Genomic DNA, 19050 nt, shown 5'->3' on the forward strand with positions numbered 1-19050 from the left:
ATCTTGAAATGCAGCGTGGATCCTACACCTAGACAATGATAAAAGTAAAATAACTGTTTTCTCCGGCTGCCCCTAATGAAAGGTGAAATTTCACCCTTGTTGATGCTTTTAAATGAGCTTTCATTGGCTTCTATGCTGGAAGTTGGAGCAGGTAACACCCAGCCTACAGAGGACCCTCAGACAACGTTAGAAAAAAAAAAAAAACATTTTCAACAATTTGTTCCACGAAAGCCCACCACTCCAAAGGACGACGAAGTCAGATGGAGAAGGTTCTTGTCCCTCTTTCTCTGCACCTTTAATACGTCTTCTCTACTTTGGCCTCTAACTCGAGACCCAGGAGAACGAGCTCACGACCCAAATCACCTAATCCTTCTATGAGTTTCCCATGGCTGCTCTCGGCTTTCTGACCAGATATACAGAGAACGCCTCTGAAACCCTATCTATTATCTGAATTCGATCCTTCTCCATGACCTCTTCGCAGGCTTTAGGCGGAACATCCCGTGCCGGTCACATACTCGGACCTTCGTTAGACAAGATCATCAAGAATGTGGCCTGGCGGAAGCATACACAATTGGTTACTGCCTGCAAATCCGTACTTGACAAGCTCGAGACCCTCAAAGATTCACCTGATCCAATACCCGACACGCCCATCGTTGGAATCATTCCTGCAGATGCTGAATTCGTTCTCCAACCATTATTCCTTGCTGTTGATTCGGCCTCTGGTAAGGTCATCGAGCCTGCTCTGGAATGCGCTTTTAAGCTGTTCTCTCAAGGCCTGATCCGCGGTGAGATCAATCGTCCCGAGGGTGATGAGAATCCTTCTGTATTGTTTCGGTTGATTGATTCTATAGGCAAATGCGTCGCTGTCGGTGAAGATGGGATCGAGCTTGCGGTGCTGAGGGTCTTGTGTACTGCTGTCCGGTCTCCTTGCGTATTGATCCGAGGCGATTGTTTGATTCAGATTGTTAAGACTTGCTACAATGTGTATGTTGGCAGCTTGAACAGCACTAACCAGATCTGTGCCAAGGTGGTTCTCGCGCAGATTTTGATGATCGTTAATGCCAGGGTCGAGGAGGATTCGATGGACGCTAAGGTTCGTGCTGTTACCGTTGGCGGATTACTGGAGGTTTCCGATAAGAACCTGAATGATTGGAGTTTGGTTCAGTTTGTTCAGAACTTCATTGAAGACATCGTGGAAAGTAGCCAAGGGGTCTCAGATTTGAGACTGTCCCTCTCTCCGTCGTTTGAAATGCGAAATGGTCATGTTCCAGGGTCCACCGAGGAGGAGGGAAAAGGTGAGTTTGGTGATAGAGCGTCGGTTGATCGGGAAGGATCGAATTGTGGAAGTAAGATCCGAGAAGACGGATTTCTTCTATTCAAAAACTTGTGCAAGTTCTCGTTGAAATTTCCAACGCAGGAGAATCCCGAGGACCAAGTTCTATTGAGGGGAAAAATTTTGTCCTTGGAACTGCTAAAGGTTGCAATGGATCACGCTACTTCATTTTGGCGAACAGACGAGAGGCAAGTCTTCTTATGCTATTGAGGAACCTTTGGGTTTTCTGGTGTTACTTGTTGCTTCCCCTGGCACAGACATTTTTTATTTTGAAGTTTGAAATATAATTTAAATTTCTCTTGTAGTTATTGTGACTTGTTGATCTTTTGGCTTATTGCGCATCTTAGACCACTCTTTTAATTTTTTCCCAAGCAAAATAATGTATGATCAAATCCAGCAGTGAGGATCTCTGTTATCTTTTTAGAGAAAAGCTAAAAATCAACTTAACAACAAGCACTGAGTAAAAATTTTCTGTTGATTAGCAAAAGAACTTATGATTAATTCTGTTAGTCTATTCATCAAACTTAAGAATGAATAGTTATCAACTGCATCTCGGTGCAAATCACAAGGAAAGTGGAAGAACTGTTAGGCCCAACTTGAATCGAGACATTAGCAAATCGTCACCCTTATTATAGGCACCTGTACATGAGAGCATAATATTAAACTTATCAGTGTACTCTTCTACAGTCATAGTACATTCTCGAAGAGTGTTGAGAAAATCATAGAGATGTTGTCGATAAGTTGTTGGTAAGTATCTGTCACTCAGTATCACCTTGAACTCCTCCCAAGTATGAGGCTCTCTTCGTCTCCCGATAAGCTTATTCTCCTAAGCTCTCCACCAACCCTTAGCACCTCCAGTGAGCTAGCAAGTTGAATCTTCCTCTCCTCTGACATTTGGAACCATCTGAAGTAGTCGTCTAACATGTTCAGCCAGTCATGGAAGAAGAGGGATCGTGCTTTCCATTGTATTCCTTTAGTCCCAACTTTACCTTGTGCGTGTCATCACGAGGTAGTGGGCATCCGTCATATTCATCATTGTTTGTACAGGTTGGTACATTCCTTTGAGCTTGAGGTAGACTTCGTCGACGAGTAGTGGGGACAACATTCACTGTTGGTTGAGCTGCTGATTGAACAGCCATAGCCTCCTTGATCTCCTCAAATCTTTGTTCATACTTCTGGTCCATAGTATCCATCCTTGCAGACATGTGTTGGATGTCTTGCAACAGATCTTCCATGGAGGTTTGGTTAGAGTTTGATCCAGCCATAGCTATGATACCACTTAATGTAAGGTTGGTTCACCCGAAGGCAAACAATGACAATAATACAACCCCAACCCAAATACAGATATGATCACAGATCAAAGAACCAAATAGAGCAACACCAGGCCTAGAATAGTGCTGTAATAGAACTCACAGAATGAGGGGGGGGGGAGGATTTAGAAGTCTCACACCTGATCAAAATAAGGTCTATGATCGACCTGCATATCTTCCAAATAGATCCTCCAAGGGAGCTGTAACAAGGTAGCACAGTTGCAGGCAACCTATCTGAAACAGGGTTTCGAACCAACAAGGCGAGAGAGCTTGCGGCTTGCTGTCCAGGCCTCTGACGGCTTTCAAACTGTGGTTAAAAGGGGGCCCTGGGGTTCTCAACAAAACCCTAAAAGGGCTTCAGAAGAAGCTTGCTGGTTGGGGGGTTACAGCCAAAACCGATTTGGCTCCAAAACCCTGACAGCTTGGATAGATTTTGGGCTTTATGGATGCTTCTTCAATCTGATCTTCTATGATGCTTCTGGTTTTCCAGTACGACCAGAACACTCTCAATTCATCCATTCACAGCAGCAAATAAAGAAGAAAATAAAAGAAAAGGAAGAGAATTGATGGAGGGGTTGAGAAGGGGGAGAAGAATTTAGGGAATATGCATCTCACCCCTCAATTTCATTAATTAAACTTGTTTAATGGTTATAATCGATGGATGCATCTTTATAGGCTTATATAGCTGAATTCAAAAATGAAAACTAAAGCTGGAAATAAACTTTCTTACTTGAACGAACTTGCTAACCAAGAAAGACCAAGAAAACTAGCCTAAGTTACAAAATAGAAACTACTTGACTAACAAAATAGGAAACTAAATCCTAGGCTAACTTGGCCAATTCGATGGCTGCTGGAGCTCTCCTCTTGAAACTGCTTTTCAACAATAAAGGACAGCTGTATGGGTCTTGTGGAAGATCCATTTGAAGGCAAACTGGAGGCCGACATGAAGATGGGCTGCTGCTTATCTGGCCTGAAGGACCAAAAAAGGAAACCAAATAACTGTCCAAATCTGGGATGAGAAGCTGCTGCTCGATGGAGGAGAATGCCTTATGTGGAGGGATCCAGGAATGGAAACAAGAAAAGAAACTTGGAGTGCTGGACAGCTGGATCGATGGTGCCAAATAGGGAAGCTTCTGGAGGCTCCAGCTGATGGAGATACGCACTCGTGGATCGATCCGCACCCATCTGGGAATCTGGATAGAGATGAACTAGATCCATATTGTTTTCGGAGTAAGATTTAGGAATATAATATATTTTTCTTTATTTGATTCACTTCACTTTATTTTAGAACGTAGGATACGTTGGTTATAATAGAGTTGGTTCCCTAGTTCCGTTTTGAATGAGTTTCCTTTTAGGATTTTTTTTTCTATGTTGGAGTCTTTTATTTGCCTATTTTATGCTTGTTACCGACTGAGAAAGATAAATTGAAGAATGAAGTTATGAGCTGATATTGTGTGTGTGCCTACGGCTGAGTGTGTGTGCCTGCGGCTGAGTGTGTGCGATTCCCCTGTCCCCGCCTTGTTTGTATGACTCCTCTCCCTCTTGTGCAACTTTGAGTTTTCTCAGGGATTTCTACCCTTCCCCTACCGGCCCTTCATCAACTTGGTATTAGATGCGAAGGATCCAGTTCCTTTCTCCACTTAACCTCCATTCTTCTTCCCCCTGTGTGTGTTCTAACCCTTATTTCTGTTCTCTCCTTCCCACCCTATTTCTGTTCTCTGCTAGAACTAAAAATAAAAAATATCTGCTGAAACCCAACCCACCCCTGTGCCTCTTCAAGCAAAGTGCCCACCAACCCATTCCACCCCTTCGACAGTTGATCAAAACCTTCCCCCTTGTCCTAGGTTTCCGCCAGAAAAAAAAAAAAATCTCTATTGCAAAACAGAGAAGTCGGAAACCCCTCCCTCTGTTTTCCTTTGGTCGAACCCCCCCTCTTCTGGTGTTTCAAAAATAAATAAAAAAAAAAGGAAGAAGAGAAGAGAGCAGAGAGAGAAGATTGAACCAAAAAAAAGAAAAAACCCCCGCAGCAGAAGAAGAGAAGTCGAGAAGATAGAGAGAAGAGAGACCATACCTATTCGCAAGTCGCCCTCTCCACTCGGCTTCCATCGAAGCCACGCATCCTCCGAAGTCCCGCTGCTCCCTCGATCTTCTATCGCTGGAGAGACCTGTTGGGAAACCATCGCTGCTGGTTTCATCTCCAAGAAGGATAAAACTCCTTTCTTGGTACAACCCCACCCCTCGACCCCCTTTTTGCCCCTTTATTATTTTAACTTCCCATTCTGCCCTAGCTTTTCCTTTATTTTCTTTTATCCCATATTCATTTCTACTTTCCAAGTTTAGCCCTCCCCCTATATATGTTACTTTATTGGTTTCAAGTTGCACTTCTGTATTTACAGAATTGCCACTCACTAAAGAACTTCTAGTTATTTACCATTCTGCCACTCACTCCTTGCTTTGAGCATCCAATCATAGTGATTAAAAAAAAAAAAGAAGCAAACTTGGCCGATGGATCTAGATCTTTTATTGGATATTCATCAACAAATGCAACTGGTACAAGAGAAGCTTGATGAGATTTAACGACACTGCAAGGACATCAAAGAACTAGTATTAGCCACATCTGATTGTATGCACTCTACCTTCAACTACGTGATCTTAGCCATTTAGCAACAGGTAGACGAGCTAGAAGATGAGTCACCAATGATGAAAGATGAGATGGTGCCTTTGGACGTTGAAGATCAACTTGTGGAAAAATTTAAATTGGTTGATCTTTTCAGTGAACTGGTCGATTTTTTTTTTCCAAGTCACTACTTCACCAATGAACTTCACATCGTGGATTTTATAGCATTCGATCACGGTTTTGATGGTGATTCACATATGCAAGGATGGATACTAATCGATTAGTGTTGATTCTCCCGTTCTACAAAACTCGTGGACAGGTTTTTTTTCAACACTAGGGGAATTGATGCAGATACGCACCCGTGGAGCGATCTATACCCATCTGGTATCTGGACAAAGATGAACCAGATCCATATTGTTTTTGGAATCTAGTAGGATTTAGGAATATAATATATTTTATTTTTATTTGATTCACTTCACTTTATTTTAGAAAGTAGGATACATTGGTTATAATAGAGTTGGTTTCCTAGTTTCCTTTTGAACTAGATTCCTTTTAGGATTTGTTTCCATGTTGGAGTCTTTTATTTTCCTATTTATATGCTTGTAACCGATTGAGAAAGATAGATTGAAGAATGAAGTTTTCAGTTGATATTGTGGTGTGTGCCTGGGCTGAGTGTGTGCGATTCTCGTTCCCCCCTCTTCTTTGTGCGACTCCTCTCTCTCCTCTACAACTCTGGGTTTTCTCAGGGATTTCTTTCCTTTTGCCGGCCCTCCATCACCAACTAAGGCTGATAAGATCTGCATAGGAACTGGTTAGATGGCCCCAAGAGGGCTAGAACTTGGTTGCAAAGCGGGCCCAAGGCTGGCTCAGAATAGGCCAGATCTGGGCTGGTTCTTTTGGTGGCTCGATCCATCTACATCACTCTCTCTCTCTCTCTCTCTCTCTCTCTCTCTCTCTCTCTCTCTCTCTCACACACACACACACACACACACACACACACACAACACACACACACACACATTGGCAAAAGAGAAGAAATTCATGGCCATTTCAAAACAATCATTTGTAGAGTTTAAGCTGTTTCTTGTTTAGTGCTACTTCTTAAAATCCCTTAGATCTTCTTTGATACCTTGAATTAATTTTTCATATCTACGTACTCATTAATAATTGCCTCTAAACTGCTTCTTTTTTTTTTTTTTTTGTCATCCAGCTCCAAATACTCCACCAATCTCATGCCCGTGAAACTATTGATCTAAGCCCTAGTTCTCTGGTGTGACAGCGTCCAGATTATGCCTGCACTGTAGGACTAAGACATATATATATCATTGGTTCTACACCTTTTGGACCTGATGATTTGGCTTTATTTGATCCTTTGAATAGTTCTTAGCCCCATTGCAGTTTGTAAAGGTTTGAGAATGCGTAACGTTTTGCAGATGTACCATACCCATGTTCATAACCATATGAACAGCTGTAGAATAACCATATATCTCTGTAAATGCATCGTAATGCATCTGCCAATCTCCTTTTAGTGTATATATTCACCAATAGTCCTTAACCAGAATTCAACTTTCATTGATTTTGCGACAGGCAGTTGAAAACATTTGCTAATATATATTTTTTTTAAGACTAACAATTAATTTAATTTCAATACCTTTATTCTTTGAACCTTTCTAAGTCTCCCAAACCCCCTCGTGTCCTTAATTGGTAGAATTCTATGGGTTTAAGCCATAATTCAGAGTTGCCACCTGGCTCTCCTACATCATCTAGGATTCAGGATTTCACTGTTATCACATATGGGGTTAATGTTGAACATCGAAAATGTGACTTACAACAACAACCATAACATTATCCCAACTAAATGGGGTCGGCCACATGGATCCGGTAGGGTCTAAAATAGTAGTAAATATAAAAATAAAAAGAAGTACCAAAAGGAAGAAAAATGAGGTAAAAGAATAAGTCAAAGTAGTAGTCAAAGCGGCATCACAGGAACATCCCCCTATAAAGGGTCAACTACAATGGGTCCTTATCCTATCCGCGGTCATACTAGAATTAAGCCCTACCATATGCATATCTTTTTTTACCACTTTGTCAATAGTCATTTTAGGCCTACCTCTACTTCTTCTAGCTTCATTTAATTGAATCTGGCCGCTCTTCTTTATAGGGGGCATGGGTCTCCGTTGAACATGACCATACCATGTTAACTGACTCTTGTGGAGCTTGTCCTGGATCAGTGCAACCCTCAATTCTTTTCTAATATAATCATTCCTTACTCTATCTCTCTAGGTCAACGTCTTGATCTCCGCTACACCCAATTTATTCAAGTTACTCTTCTTGACTGCCCAACACTCCACCCCATACGTCATAGTTGGTCATAAAACTGTTATATAGAATCTTCCCTTGAGTTATAATAGGCATGAGTTCATCACATAGCACTCCCAACGCACCTCTCCACTTCATCCATACCACTTTAATTCTATGGGAAACATCATCCTCTATGTCACCCTCTTTGTTAATAATTGACCCCAGGTATTTAAAACAGTCACTGTGGTAGCTTCCTCTCCTTAAGTTTCACCACTTCATCACCTCTCCTAGCTCGATTGAAGGGACACATCATATACTCTGTCTTCGTTCTGCTTGTCATAAAACCACTTGATTTCAAGCTTGATTTTCATAGCTCCAGTTTAGTATTAATCCCTTCCACTATCTCATCTATAAACACGTTACTTGTACAAAAAAAAAAGGACCGAAAAAGCATTCAATGATCTAGAAATCAGGGAAAAGTAAGGTTTTGGGGCTGGAAGATTGGTTAATAAATGGTGTAGTCCAGTATTCTGTTGACAAAAAAAGAAATCGTGCCCCTTACATGAAGTTATTTCTTTGTTCATTAGAGAAGGGGAATACAGAAGAATGAAAAGAATGATCAATAGCAGAGCTGAGGGCTTCATATGTCTCTGTTTCTTTTCTTTTCTATCAAGTGATTAAATCTGTCTCGCCCCCTTTTTATGATGATGTCTTCCCATCCCTCCCCCAACACTTTTAGATTAACATAATTTTACATTTCTTTGTCAAGCTTTTAGATTAACATAATTTTACATTTCCTTGTCCTTGACACAGGTTTCTCAGTGCTATCAAGCAGTACCTCTGCCTATCGTTGTTGAAGAATAGTACATTGTCAGTCATGACTGTTTTCCAGCTTCTATGTTCTATCTTCATGAGCTTATTATCAAAGTTCAGATCAGGATTAAAGGCAGAAATTGGGATTTTCTTTCCCATGCTTGTCCTTCGAGTGCTTGAAAATGTGCTCCAGCCTAGTTTTATGCAGAAAATGACAGTTCTCAACTTGCTAGAGAGGATCTCTCAGGATTCACAAGTCATCATTGACATTTTTGTGAACTACGACTGTGATGTGGATGCACCAAATATTTTTGAAAGGTATTACACATAGCTCGTATCTTTTTTCTCCTTTGTGTGTGTGTGTGTGTGTTTTTTTTTTGGTGGGGGGGGGGGATACTGCTGATCCCACTGTTTCAAGTGCTATGTCCATGTGTAACCTAGGTGTCTAGGCATCCTGAGGATGTCTAAGCCACACCAGCCTAGTAGAGGTATTTTTAGGCAGTGGCATGTGCCTAGATGATTATGTTACAATCCAGGTATGGTTTGGGCTTGGTGGTATCTGATATTTGTATAGAATGAAAAGTCAATGCATATTAATCTGCAAATACAACTTACATGCTTGTATTTATATTTCACATTATTTTTTTTCTCATTTTGCATTTATCATACATGTGCATAACTGGAATGCAAGGATTAAAGTATTGGTATCGGTCGCCGTATCGGTTGGCTAAATTTAAGATACGTATCGGAGGGTATCGTATTGGAGATACGCTAAGATATGCTAAAAATCAAGGATTAAAGTATCAATATCAGTCACTGTATCGGTGAGCTAAATTTAAGATGCATATCGGTATCGGAGATACTTTAAACCAATTTGGAAGTAGGTGTGAGGGCAAGTTGAATCCAACCTATGCAATAGGTGACTGCCTAGGGCCAATCTTCTGTGGCAAGTCTAACATTAACACCTTCGGTTTACACAGTTAACAATGTACACCACCTATTTTCTGACTAGGTGAAATCCTTCTAGCCCTTTTTAACTAGTATGTTAAGTAGGTGGCAATAAGCCATATATCCAGATCCGATCAAGGCTCAAAAATTTGATTTCGACCAGGGTATCAATCCTGCTTGAAATTGATGTATTTTGCGAAATGGCAAAATTTTGGCCGAAATGGCCAAAAGTTTTGCCATTTTGGCCAAAAAAAAAAAAATGCACACTTCGGTGGTCCAACATTTGAATTTGCCTTGAAACTTTAGGGCAAGCCTATTCAAGCATGATTACACATATTTAAAAGGTAGTTTGGCTTCAAACCCCTAGGTTGCTACTGTATGTTGTAGCCTACTGTATCCTTTCTCTTATATAACCCATTTTACACATAATTTAATACTAGAAAACACAGCATTTAATAAAAGCAATTGATATATGTATTAATAATGAAGAAAAACCATTTAATAGTACATCAATGTCAAAAAATGTCTACACATGTTTGAACCATTAGATTGGAATGGAAATTACCGCCATGAAAGGGTAACATGGCCAAAACATGGAGCCCTTCTATACTGATAAAGCTGAAATGTGGAAGATTCCTTGGACACTTTGCTAGGTAGTTTTAGTAGTTCATCTTCCCAACCTGTCCACTCCCCACCCCCTCCAAACCCTAGCCAACACCCCCCCCCACCCAAAAAAAAAAAAAAAAAATTGTCTTATAGAGGTCATCCAATGTGGTTTACAGAAGAGTTCATCCAAGAGTTGGCTAGTATTGCTAATACTGCTCCCACTGCCTATGTAAGAGGGAACCATTCTCTTCGTATAGTTTTGGCACATTTACAAGTCTCCCTGTAATTTAATATTCCTATATCATCTAGATTCTTTGCATCCTTACTGAAGGCTGAAGCTCGACTTGGCCTTATCCCAACTAAATGGGGTCAGCTTTTGCAATCTTACTGTAAATGATAAAAGAAAACCTAAACCCACCTATTCTTATGTCTTACCTTAAGACTTTACATGACCAGAAAGCTATGAATCATTCTTTCTCCATGATTACATCTATTGGGACTGATGCAGGGCTAAATGTTTTCTTTCCCAACAATGTCAGGAATATAAATGCAAAAAGACCTTAGATAATTCCGTGGAATGGACAGAAACCATGAAAACACAAGGAGGTATAAAGTTCAGCCAAATGATGTGCAGCAATCAATCATCAATGCTTTATCCCCCTGTTTAGGGATTGGCTGAATAAATTTCTCCTTGCCTCATAATTAGGCCTTCCAGTTATGCTTTAGCCTGAGCTTGGAACATTTAATCACAACTTAAGTCAAAAGGATATAGCAAAATTTCTGATTGTCAGTTTTTACTATATTTCCTTGTAGTTCTTCTTAAGTAAGATGTATTAAAACCATTTTAATTCCATCAGATATTTGCAGGACTGTCAACGGCCTTGTAAAGACTGCTTTAGGTCCGCCTCTCGGTTCCACTACAACTTTGACTCCAGCCCAGGATATGGCATTCCGGGTTGAATCTGTCAAGTGCTTGGCTGGGATCATCAGGTCAATGGGAGCTTGGATGGACCAACAGCTGCAAGCTTCTGATTTGTCTCTCTTGAAAAGTCCTGAAAGTGATGCATCAACTGAGAATCATAGCATGCTTAATGGAGAGGATGGAGCTGCTGTTGACTCTGAACTGGAAACAAGTTCTGAGTTGTCAGAAGCTGCAACACTTGAGCAACGCCGAGCTTTTAAGATAGAATTTCAGGTCAGGTATCACTACTTGAAGAGAAGCAATGCAGTGGACATTGGCTTGGTGTCCTTAACTATAATGATCCTTCCATTGTCCCCACTCATGGATAGCTAGCTAGTCGTGGATTTGCATTTTCTGTTTTAGATAACAATAAGCTAGCTCTTCATTGTGTGCGTGTGTTGTTGGGGGGGAGGGGGTGCCATGCTATTCTCTCCTAGTTCTTTGTATCTTAATTGATCTATGCTCATTTATTTTCACAGCAACCACCTGATCCCAATTGTGGTGACAACTTTCCTGGATTCATTGCAGAAAGGGATATCCCTGTTTAATAGGAAACCTTCCAAGGGCATTGAGTTTCTAATAAGGGCCAAAATGATTGGCAGTTCTCCAGAAGAAGTTGCTTCATTCCTGAAAAACACCACTGGCCTGAATGAGACCATGATTGGAGACTACTTGGGTGAAAGGGAGGAATTCCCTTTGAAAGTCATGCATGCATATGTGGATTCTTCTAATTTTGAAGGAAAGGATTTTGGTGAAGCTATTCGGTTTTTCTTAAGGGGCTTCAGGTTGCCTGGTGAGGCACAGAAGATTGACCGTATAATGGAAAAGTTTGCTGAACGTTACTGTAAATGCAATCCAAATTCTTTTACAAGTGCAGATACAGCTTATGTTCTTGCTTATTCCGTGATAATGCTCAACACTGATGCCCATAATAGCATGGTGAAAGACAAGGTGAGCTTCCTGAAATTGTTTTTTTTTTTTTTTGGGTCTAAATTCTGTTTCTTTTATTAGCATCCTCGATTCTTGTTTTATATATTATATCTTCAGTGCAGAAAATGACGAAAAAAGAACTCGTGGTACCTTTCTGGTTTACTGGGTTCTCCTTAGTTAAGAAGAGAAGATGTAAGGATACATTAGAATATTCTTTTTTAGAAAGATACAAAGTGTAATTCAGAGTATATGCCTGTATGTACACTACATGCATGCATATATAGGTGCATACATGCATCCATATATGGATATGTGCACATTCATGTACAGAGCCATGCACTCATGCGTACATATGCATGTGTAATTGCTTGGGAAATATACATTGCAAAATTTCTAATGTTTTTTATTTTTTCCTTTCCCATTTTTTTTGTGGGAAAGTTATATCACCTCTATTAAATATATGTGACAATTTTGATGGAGCTTACCCAGCTGATTTCAGTTCAATTCTGAGTTCTGACTTCATATCCTCACTTGATTGTCACTGAAGATGTTGAAGGCTGATTTTATCCGCAATAATCGTGGGATAGATGATGGAAAAGATTTACCAGAAGAGTATCTTGGGGCTTTATATGATCAAATTGTGAAAAATGAAATAAAGATGAGTGCTGATTGTTCTGCACCACAGAGCAAGCAGGCAAACAGCTTCAATAAGTTGTTGGGCCTGGATGGCTTGTTCAATTTAGTCAACTGGAAGCAGACTGAAGAGAAGCCCTTAAGTGCAAATGCAGTTCTCATAAAGCACATCCAAGAGCAGATTAAAGCAAAGTCGGGCAAATCAGAGTAAGCCCACTTATATTGTAGCAATGGTTCGTTCTCATTAGGGTGTATCTTAGATACTTTTTGGTTTGCAATAAGAATTTTCCTTTATTTATTTATTTATTTTTTCGTGTGTGGGATTTTCCGCCTTTTTGTCAGGTTGATGTTTTGGGAGTTGCCCCATCTTGTTTTACATATTCTGATTCTTTTCTAACAAAATTCATTATTCATTCTCCACCTCCCCACTTCCCACCCCCACACCCCCCCCCTTCCCTCCCAAAAAAAGAAAGAGGTTAGGAGTGGAGTACACTGGTTATACGTTAAAATTTCTTTGAATTTTTTTTTTTGAGAGATCTCTTGGGAGCCATTGAATGGTGGTTCCATCCTCTGGCTTCTTCTTAAAAAATGCTGCTATACCTTAATAGGTCATAATTAATGCTCTATTCTAAAGCTATTTTGGGTTTTACTTGCTTTTTTGAGGCTTTCATTTGAACACTACTCTCATCAATATTGCAGATCTGTTTATTATGCTGTCACGGATACAGCAATACTGAGGTTTATGGTGGAGGTCTGCTGGGCTCCGATGTTTGCTGCATTCAGTGTGACTCTTGACCAGAGCGATGATAAGACTGCTACCTTTCAATCTTTACAAGGCTTCCGACATGCTGTGCATGTTACTGCAGTGATGGGTATGCAGACACAGAGAGATGCTTTTGTTACATCTATGGCCAAGTTTACTTTTCTCCATTGTGCTGCAGACATGAAGCAAAAGAATGTTGATGCTATGAAGGTATGTATATTGTCTTCGCATAAAATTAAGATACTTTTTGTTCAATTCTGGTACAGGTTTTTCTCTATTGGAGTGGGTTTAGAAAATCTTGTATTAGATTGTTTTCTTGTCCAGCTTCCCTTCCTACCTGTACTGCACATATGGACTTATTTTGATCGTCTTATATCAGGCCTTTGTTTCTTTTGGTGCCTTGTTTATTTTTCCTTCTTTGTGAGACCATGACTTATATGTTTTACTGGTCATTCAAATGTTAGGGTATGCCATATGTATGGCACAGGTTGGTGGATGTGCAATGCCCAAGCCTGAGCATCCTGTATGTGTGTGTGTGTGTGCACGTTATCCTCACAGTTTCTCTTTGCAGGCAATAATATCAATCGCCATTGAAGATGGCAATTTTCTTCAGGAAGCCTGGGAGCACATATTAACATGCCTCTCCCGATTTGAACAACTACATCTCTTGGGAGAGGGTGCACCACCTGATGCGTCCTTTTTCGTGGTAACTCAGTCTGAAACAGAAGAAAGGACACATAAGCCTGCCAGTTTTCCTTCTTTAAAGAAGAAAGGAAATGCTCTTCAGAATCCAGCTGTAATGGCTGTTGTTCGAGGAGGTTCTTATGATAGCACTACTCTTGGAATTAAAGCCTCAGCGTTGGTAACTCCGGACCAGATTAATCAATTTATTTCCAACTTGAATCTACTTGACCAGATCGGAAATTTTGAGCTGAACCACATATTTGCCCATAGCCAAAGGTTGAACAGTGAAGCAATCGTAGCTTTTGTGAAGGCCCTGTGTAAAGTTTCTATGGCAGAATTGCAGTCTCCTACAGATCCTCGCGTTTTCAGCCTTACCAAAATAGTTGAAATTGCGTAAGACTCTTTTCTCTCTTTAAAATTGTTATAATTGAAGAAAAAAACCATAAAAACTGTCAAGATTCTTGGTGTTTTCAGAATTGTGTTTACAGTAGGGATGGCAATCTGTTAGCCCAGGCCATGCTTTGGGCAATGCCTAGCACAGGACATAAGGACCATGTGAATGGCTTGGGCCCAGTTTAGATTCTCGCTCTGATATCGATCCTGAAGTGCAGGCTAGGCTAGGCTGTCGGGCTTTCTTGATACACAGACATTTGAATAAAAAATATGATATATATATATATATATATACTGGGTTTGTTTGCTTGTGTCTTCAATGGAAGGTCTTGGGTTCAAACCTGATTGAAATAAACTCGCCTATACATGGTACTACAGAAATTGTATGATTTTTCCCAAGGAATATCACCGATCTCATCTCCAGAAATTCCCAGCCGAGAATTTTATAAGAATCTTTTAACCTGCTTTCTACGGAAATTTACTGTAGGCTGGATGTTATATTCATTAAAAGACTTCAATTTGATTTTGCAGGCATTATAATATGAATCGCATTAGATTGGTGTGGTCTCGCATATGGAGCGTGCTTTCAGATTTCTTTGTAGAAGTTGGGTTGTCAGAAAATCTTTCTGTTGCAATCTTTGTGATGGATTCCTTAAGACAGCTAGCTATGAAGTTCCTAGAGCGTGAGGAGCTGGCAAATTACAATTTTCAGAATGAATTTCTTAGACCTTTCGTGATTGTCATGCAGAAAAGCAACTCTGCAGAGATCAGAGAATTAATAGTTCGGTGTGTCTCACAGATGGTCCTCAGCCGTGTCAGTAATGTGAAATCTGGCTGGAAAATTGTTTTTACGGTATGTTGAACTTTTTGGGGTTGTACTGTTTCATTATCTAAGTCGTAGAACTTAAAATGTCCATGACACTGAATCAACTTGCACATTGATGAAGCTTGAATTAGGCAAGTCCTGGCATCCTGTGATTTTGATGAGTCATGGATTGTTCTCTTATATAAATGCTTAATAAATTATGCCTTCTAAAATTGTAGGAAAATGGTAGTCTTTCTATTTCATTGTATAAATGGTGGACAAGAAATTCTTTGCCTTTTCTTCCACCCAATAAGTGGAGGGCTCCAAGCTTAGCCAAGTCATTTTGTCTTCTAGTGGAAATGACTTTTTTTTTCTTAGTCCAGGAGGCTCTAGGTCACCATGCTAAGCAATTAAAGATGTATACATTTGTGTACCTCATGCTGTTTATATTGAGTTTACCTCTTAAAGATTCCTCCACAAGGATGATTGTTTTCTAGAGCATGCTTCTCTGTGCTGCTTATATTCAAAATGGTAATTGTTGCGGTAGAGAACAGGTGGGTCTTTCAAAAATCTTTGTTACTCACATTATGTGTGCTTGTTGCCAGGTTTTTACCACTGCTGCAGCAGATGAACGCAAGAATATTGTCTTATTGGCGTTTGAGACCATGGAGAAAATAGTCAGAGATTATTTCCCTTACATAACTGAGACAGAGACTACAACCTTCACTGACTGTGTGAAGTGTCTTATAACCTTCACAAATAGCAGATTTAATAGTGATGTCAGCCTCAATGCCATTGCATTTCTCCGATTTTGTGCTGTTAAGCTTGCAGATGGCAGACTAATTTGCTATGATAAGAGCGAGGGAGGGGATTCATCTATTCCAATTGTGGATGAAGATGATTCATCTGGACACCCCTTCACAGATGAGGATGATCATGTCTCCTTTTGGGTTCCTTTGCTCACAGGTAACTTGCTTTCAAATTTACCTCCCTAGAAAATATAATTTGAATAAATATGGGCAAATTTAGGAAATCATGAGGAAATCATGGGGAAGTCTTGAGTATTTCCTGAAGATACTTTAGGAAATGCTAATTTAAGCATGGTAAAGAATTTAGGATTGCTTAGATACAAACGAAATCATCCTCACTGCTTTATGATTTTGGTACCTATTCCAACACTCTATTGTGTAGGTTTGAGTAGTGTTGATCATTACATACAAGTGAAACAACTATAAGGGGCATGCTACTGGGTGACAAAGAATCACAAAATGTCATTTATTAAGGGTGCAACTTCTTGTCACCAAATTGGTGGACTAAGAAGTTGCAACCTTCTTTTAATTGCCCCTTGTCTTGTTCCCAAAAGTTATAAAATGCAGGGTTAAGAAAGGTTTTCAAAAAATTGCAAATTACATAATGCATTATTTAATATGAAATCACAGGATTTACCCTCATTGAAAAGAAAAAAATGGTTATACTAGAAGGGCAAAAAAGGAAGGTTAATCTTGTTTACAACAAGATTTTCCCTTGATTTAAATATTTTAGTATATAAATATCAGGTGGAGATCTGTTTGTATTACCCCCTAACCCAATTGCAAATCAGAGAGCACAAACAAGGTATTTTCCATCAAAGAGAAGGTATTAGTTTTAGAAGCGTTGGGTTTTTCAGGTTGGTCATTTCATTGATTTTAGCCAAGCTCTCTCCATTGTTGTAGCTGGGCCAACCCCTTGTATTTCTCATGCAAAATTTTCAGTCCATCTCTATTATATGGTCCACCAAGCATTGAATACCTTACCCTTGTATTTTGACTTTTCTACTATCAAAATGTTGATGCAAATTAATTTATCAAATGTAGTGTAATGCTTTTGAGTTCGAACTTACCATATGAGCAGCCCATTGATATTGTGCATGTTGAAAATCATGTCTACTTTAATATATGGATGTGCAAATTCTTTTCAGGTTTGTCCAAACTGACATCTGATCCCAGACAAACTATCAGGAGGAGTGCTCTGGAAGTTCTGTTTAATATTCTGAAGGATCATGGACACACATTCTCACAGCTCTTTTGGGTCGGTGTTTTCAAATCTGTCATTCTTCCCATATTCAGTAACTCCAAAGGGAAAGGGGAAACAAACATTAATGATGGCAGGTTTTCACCAGATTCTAAATCCCCACAACGTGAGGAAAGTGCATGGAGTTCTGAAATTCTTGCAGAGGCAGCTCAGTATTTAGTGGATCTGTTTGTTAGTTTCTTTGATTCGATGCATTCTCAGCTGCCAAGTGTTGTATCAGTACTCACAGGGTTCATTAGCAGTCCTGTTCAGAGTCCTGCTAGCACTGGTGTGGCTGCACTGCAACGTTTGGCAGCAGATTTGGGTGATAGACTTTCTGAGGAGGAATGGGGAGATATATTTCTGCACTTGAAAGAAGCAGCTGCATCTACTCTGCCTGAAATTTTAAGGGTTCTCAGAACCATGGATGACATTGAGGTGTCTGATGATTCACAAACCTATACAGATATGGAGTTATTTTCTGATCATGGAATTACAAATGATGATCTTGAGGATGATAGTCTGCAAATTGCCTCCTATGTCCTTTCCAGAGTGAAGTGTCATATAGCTGTTCAATTACTCATAATTCAGGTATCTGTACTTTTGTGTGTGTCGTCTTTCTGATTGTTTTTAATATCTACAAATGGGTTTCCCTAGTTCATTTAAGTAGCAAAGCTTCTCTACAGGGGTCACCTATTTGAGCCACCCAGAGGGCAGATGTTGCATTAATTAGACCGTTGGATAGATAGTGGGACCAATCTTGTTTGGTCCCATGACAACTTTCATGCTCCACTTTAATTGTATTGCCCACGTCAATCATGCCCATGTCAATCATGTTGCATCTCTCTCTCTCTCTCTTTGGGGGTGGGGGAGGGGGAGGCCCGAGGGGAAGATAAAAACTTTATGATGTCAACACAGCTAATGGGTTCTAAAGCATGAGTGTCTACCCTCTACCTTACCTTCTGTCTTCTTCTGTATTACACTAAGATGTCAGTTTTACATCCATGTATTAAAGATTCTTTTGACAATATTTGAGAAAGATGCTTTGATCTGTATTGCACCAAAATATCATTGATTTGCTATATTTGTTTGACAGGTCATAACGGATCTTTATAAGGCACACCATCAATCGTTATCGGCAGCCAACATCACAGTCCTTTTGGAGATATTTGCATCTGTTACTTCTCATGCTCACGAACTTAACTCTGAAACCACACTACAGGTGAAGCTGAGGAAAGTGTGCTCAATCTTGGAGATTTCAGACCCTCCAATAGTTCACTTTGAAAATGAGTCATACCAGAGCTACCTCAACTTTTTGCATAGTATACTCACAGATAACCCATCGCTTTATGAAAGGATGAACATTGAACCCCAACTTGTGGCAGTATGTGAACAAATATTGCAGAAATACTTGAATTGTTCAGGTTGTCAGTCCAAACAGACATCGGGTAACCAACCGGTGCCACACTGGAGACTTCCATTAGGTTCAACAAAGAAGGAAGAATTAGCTGCTCGAACTCCATTGACTGTTCTAGCATTGCAGGAATTGAGTGGCTTGGAAAGGGATTCTTTTCGAAGATATGTGTCGCATTTCTTTCCTTTGTTGGTAGATCTTGTGCAAAGTGAACATAGCTCCGGAGAAGTGCAGCATGTTCTAAGCCATATCTTCCAATCGTGTATAGGGCCAATAATAATGGGTTTGTGATGTATAATTCAATTATTTCTTGCACATTCATCAAAGTTTAAAAATTTTCTATAACATGTTTTTTATCATTTAAATCGGCTGGAGCATAGGCCATTTTGTTTTATTTTACTTTTGTAGAATATGCAGAGGCTGGGCCTCACATTTTGATTGTACAGGAAATTAAATTCATGTATGCTGAAGGTTTCATCATCTTGGGAAA

The 19050-nt window shown here is 39.9% G+C and overlaps 1 protein-coding gene and 1 long non-coding RNA gene across 3 annotated transcripts; one reads left to right on the top strand and one right to left on the bottom strand.

The window, feature by feature from the left end:
* The first annotated feature begins 186 nt into the window (after window positions 1-186).
* On the top strand, window positions 187-19050 carry LOC122073317 (brefeldin A-inhibited guanine nucleotide-exchange protein 1-like). 2 transcript variants are annotated; one of them, XM_042637884.1, is made up of 11 exons: window positions 187-1521; window positions 8375-8692; window positions 10796-11123; window positions 11418-11840; window positions 12367-12659; window positions 13152-13425; window positions 13787-14292; window positions 14824-15145; window positions 15703-16063; window positions 17055-17737; window positions 18243-19050. In XM_042637884.1, exons 1-11 carry the CDS (start codon window positions 467-469, stop codon window positions 18849-18851), a joined length of 5172 nt encoding a protein of 1723 aa, XP_042493818.1. In that variant the 5' UTR covers window positions 187-466; the 3' UTR covers window positions 18852-19050. The 2 variants fall into 2 exon arrangements, with proteins under 2 accessions (XP_042493818.1, XP_042493819.1); XM_042637885.1 differs by lacking the exon at window positions 187-1521 and having other exon boundaries at window positions 8528-8692; window positions 10786-11123.
* On the bottom strand, window positions 1858-6617 carry LOC122073318. The gene is made up of 2 exons (XR_006138753.1): window positions 4715-6617; window positions 1858-3851 (listed from the first exon to the last, which is right to left on the bottom strand). It is a non-coding gene; the product is annotated as an uncharacterized LOC122073318 (long non-coding RNA).

This window comes from Macadamia integrifolia, chromosome 3 (assembly GCF_013358625.1).
Source record: "Macadamia integrifolia cultivar HAES 741 chromosome 3, SCU_Mint_v3, whole genome shotgun sequence".
Classification (NCBI taxonomy): Eukaryota; Viridiplantae; Streptophyta; class Magnoliopsida; order Proteales; family Proteaceae; genus Macadamia; species Macadamia integrifolia.

Excerpts from the sequence above, each read along its gene's own strand:
- LOC122073317 (XM_042637884.1), top strand. The coding sequence starts at position 467 with ATGACCTCTTCGCAGGCTTTAGGCGGAACATCCCGTGCCGGTCACATA. Across the intron at positions 1,522-8,374 it reads TTTTGGCGAACAGACGAGAG|GTTTCTCAGTGCTATCAAGC; the intron begins GCAAGTCTTCTT and ends TCCTTGACACAG. Across the intron at positions 11,841-12,366 it reads ATAGCATGGTGAAAGACAAG|ATGTTGAAGGCTGATTTTAT; the intron begins GTGAGCTTCCTG and ends TTGTCACTGAAG.